The 4,179-nt window shown below is 37.7% G+C and overlaps 1 protein-coding gene across 2 annotated transcripts; it reads right to left on the bottom strand.

Annotated features, from left to right (window-relative positions):
* Positions 1 to 255: 255 nt before the first annotated feature.
* On the bottom strand, positions 256 to 3,118 carry LOC117613526 (protein HEADING DATE 3A). 2 transcript variants are annotated; one of them, XM_034342141.1, is made up of 5 exons: positions 3,015 to 3,118; positions 1,945 to 2,589; positions 1,694 to 1,755; positions 1,304 to 1,344; positions 256 to 879 (listed from the first exon to the last, which is right to left on the bottom strand). In XM_034342141.1, exons 2-5 carry the CDS (start codon positions 2,140 to 2,142, stop codon positions 656 to 658), a joined length of 525 nt encoding a protein of 174 aa, XP_034198032.1. In that variant the 5' UTR covers positions 2,143 to 2,589; positions 3,015 to 3,118; the 3' UTR covers positions 256 to 655. The 2 variants fall into 2 exon arrangements, with proteins under 2 accessions (XP_034198032.1, XP_034198033.1); XM_034342142.1 differs by lacking the exon at positions 3,015 to 3,118 and adding an exon at positions 2,970 to 2,991.
* Between the last annotated feature and the right edge of the window lie 1,061 nt (positions 3,119 to 4,179).

The following is a 4,179-nucleotide window of genomic DNA, read 5'->3' as shown; positions in this document are numbered from 1 at the left end:
ATATATATTTGAATAATTTGCCAGATTCGTAATTGCGTGTTTATTATTATTAGCTAGGTATGACCAAAAAACATATTTTGTTGGTGTTAGTCAAACTAATGGGATGTGAGAATTAGTGGGAATTATAGTGCAGAAGTTGGCACTAATGGTGCCTGAGCTGACCGCAATGTCGTCTGAGTAGCACTAGACGACAACATGTTACATGCATGGAATGGAAAGTACATAATAATTCATCATTCGACAATTGAATTGATCTCTATAATAAATATGGAAAATATAATATAATATGAATATTTGATCGACACTTTTGTATTTATATGGAGTCGACATCCCCTTAGACCGAAGAAGAGAACTTTGACATTTACTTAATTATTATTATATATATAGCTAGTCTTGTTAATTTGAAAGTGGAGACGTACGGATGTAGTCTCAAACGAGCATACAACATGCTGTGCCCTGGTGCCCTGGTGCCCTGGTGCCCTGGTGCCCTAGTGCCTTAGTGCCATGGCATGGACTAGCTAGCTAGTAGGAGATTGATTACCACTAGCTAGCTAAATTATTATTACTATTAGTTTCCACGTTATATATATATATAGATTAACTAGCTTCCTCAATAATATTACAAGTATAACCTGCTTAATAATATCAAACTTAATTATCTTCTCCTTCCTCCAGAGCCGCTCTCCCTTTGGCAGTTAAAATAGACGGCAGATACCGGTAATCCAAGATTGTAAAGCTCCGCAAAGTCTCTAGTATTAAAGTTTTGGCGCCACCCCGGAGCATACACTGTTTGCCTACCCAATTGCCGAAATAACACCAAAACAAAGCGATGAATCCCCACCGTTGGCCGTGGGCTTTCATAACACACAATCTCTTGCCCTACATCAATAAATGTACGTATATGGGGTTTCATTATAAATTGGTCATGCATCCAAAAATATAATCAAATGTTAATTAATTACGCCTTTGTAGATTAGACCAATCGAACATTTCTTTGAAAATTTTATGCACACCTGTCACATTACTATTGGTAAGAATGTAGGAGTTCCTACTTATATGGTAAGGAGTGAAGTATTCCCCCCTCCCCCAAAAAAAAAACCAAGAAAAAATGCCCAGTAACTAGAAGGAAAATGCTAGATTTATCACGTTTTTATACCACATTATGTACAACCTGTTTAATAGATGTGGGCCCCATTGTATTGGTAGGCTCACCTCTATTTGAGAGGTAGTACACGGTGTGGTATAAAAATGTGGTAATTAAGCCTAGCATTACCCTAACTATAATATAATAGGAACTACTCACCAAAGCTTGCCGCCGTTGTTGCTGGTATATCCGTAACCAACCTGAAAAGTTGGCACAATCAGAAGTATAAGACCAACATTTAACTGATATTCCGAAAACAACCAGGAATAAATGAATGAACATTCTTCTTTTTCCTAAGCAAATCCTTCTTCGTCTATATATACTCTTTCTCCAATACATATTTGATCGAAAAATAGATGAAGATTTGAACTCGAAACCTCAACTTTCATGGCAAATTGCTTAAGCCAAAGGGGGAAGATATAGTCAATCCATATAGCTGGGATAGGACAAATTTCTACTGAAAAGAGGGAGAGAGAGAGAGAGAGAGAGAGAGAGAGAGAGAGAGATGTCTTTATTCCTTGGGAGAGAGAAGCTACAAATAATACACACCAATGCAAATATTCCTTTAGGTTGGGGTCACTTGGGCTGGGTGCATCAGGATCCACCATGACCTGCAACAATGAATTAATGTATCATATGTAGTGGAGAGTTGATAAAAAAGCATGCAAGCAAGAGGATGGATTGACCCCGTACGTATGCACTTAATCATGCAAAATAAGATGGAGTGGAAGAAAGTAGATAGAAAGAGCTAATTATAATAAAGTAGTAAAAGTATACTAAACGTTAATTACTTCACTTACCAGAGTGTAGAAAGTCCTAAGATCATCCCCACCAGTATCAACTCTAGGTTGTTGGACAACTTGGGAAGGTTTGAGCTCGCAACCATTGTTAACCTCCTTCATACCGTAAGTGACCCTGAGAGAAACAGACCTTGTAAACGGGTCTAAAACATCACCTACCACTCTTCCAACAACAAGCGGGTCCCTGTCCCTAGGCATTTTCTTCCTTTCTTTCTTTTTATCGTTTGACGAGTAAATATATATATATATATACACGAAGCTCAAACTCGAACTCAAACACAAAGTATCCAAATAACTAGTTGTATTGGATATTGAGAAGATCGAGTTGGTTTGGTGATCCAATTCGAGAGGGCCATTGGCTATTTATATTCTGCTGCCCATTTTGTTTTTCTTCTTGTGCAACCAGTAACTTAAAAAGATATTCTGATTGCTCCGTGGAAAGCTTTTGCCTTTTGCTCGATATTTTTATTTTCTTTTGATTCTTACTAAGTTCCTCTCTTTCATCAACCTGTAAAGTCAAGTAGTGGACCACCACTCTTTATTCTCCAATTCATCAGTTTATGCGTTGTCGGTCCAAAAAGCTCCCCCATCATCGTACATGTTGTCAAAATCTGCTCTTCCCCTCCAGAAGAAAATTCTAGCTACCTGGCAATCTCAAATTATTCAAATTCTTTTTTTCATTACATATATGTATATAATATGAAATAGTCAGCGATTAGAGACTTGTAACTGAATTGGTTAAGAATAATAATTATTCTTACACTTGAGATAATGCTATCTCAAGTGTGAAAGTGTGAGGGGATAAAAAGAGAAAGAGAAATAAACATAAATGCAAATTAAAGCCTAAGTTTTGTTATTGGGTTCTGTGGCATAGGCGAGGCAGTGGCAGATCGCTTTCTCAGGGAATCTTGGTGGATTCAAACAAAGTAGCTAGTCTGGAATGGGTACGTGTGTGGATGTGATGAATTGAACCAAAGGGTTTAGAAGAATCGCGTGAATGTGGTTAATTTTGAGTGTGGACATACATGATTTTATGAGATTCGAAATAGTTGACGATGATGAATACATACATATCTTTCCTCCTTGGAGTCCTTGTATCTGTAGGTGTAGCCCTCTAGCCCTGTAGCTGTAGGCTGTAGTTGGTGGTACTTGTACTATTTGGTAGCTCATGAACTCAAAACTGTAGGTTTCACTGCACACTGCCAACTCGTAAACTATATATTCATCGTATCATCATATCATATCATGTCACTGGTTTATATACATACTTATATATCGTCAGTAGGTGTGAGCAGTGATCAGTCAGTCTCAGTCAGATATATACATCATGAGCAGCGAACTACGCATGCACTTAATTACTGATATCTTCAGGGGGGGATATATCACCCCACACCACCATCACCTAGTACCTACGCATGCACTTCCATTCCATTCCCCACTATACATCGGTTGTCCTGTCTGTCTCTGATCTCATCTGCTAAATATAAGAACGTACATATATTAGTATTATCAACTGCCGAATCTCTCTCCTTTAGAGTGTTAGACTTAGACCCAACGATCCGTCTCCATCTGGTGCCGTGCTCATTTGGACAGGTCAAAAGATCACGACGATCGAGCTATATGGCAGATATTTTCATTACTTTTTTACAACCTTTTTTTCTTTCTTTCTTTCTTTCGTCCTTTCTCAACTGATTATATAGCCCTTGTACGGACTTCTCTTGTCTTACCTTCGCATAGTTATTGTATATATGACCTCATTCCTTCCAGATATATATGTACCAAATTTTCCTTTACTTAAAGAAATTAAAAAATATATATTAATTTTATTGTGATTGAGAGGAAGCAATGAGCAAAGGGCCTTCCTTGCATATTGACAATTTGACATTGTGGTGTGCGCTTGTTACTTTTTTGGGTGTGAGAGTGAGAGGATGAGGCCGCACAAACACAAGAAAAGAAAAAGAGAGATAGAGATACAGGAATTGACTGATGAGCAAGAGAGGGCCTTAGCCCGACTCTTTTTTAGGTACTAGTACTAGTTGTTGAAAGCCCTCGAGTGAATTGGGATCATTCCATTCCATTCATTTCATGATTTCATGATTTCATTATTCTTCTTCCAAGTTCCAACCGATCATTTTTTTAAAATTTAAAAAAAAATTAACCAAAAAAATAAGGACAAGTGAGTGAATCAAAGCTGGACAAAGACTGCGTGCGTCGCCAAAAAACAAAGGAACAAAG

The sequence above is a fragment of the Prunus dulcis genome, unplaced genomic scaffold (genome assembly GCF_902201215.1).
Source record: "Prunus dulcis unplaced genomic scaffold, ALMONDv2, whole genome shotgun sequence".
Taxonomy (NCBI): Eukaryota; Viridiplantae; Streptophyta; class Magnoliopsida; order Rosales; family Rosaceae; genus Prunus; species Prunus dulcis.
Note: the sequence above shows the minus strand (reverse complement) of the source record. Positions and strands in the feature narration are given on the sequence as shown.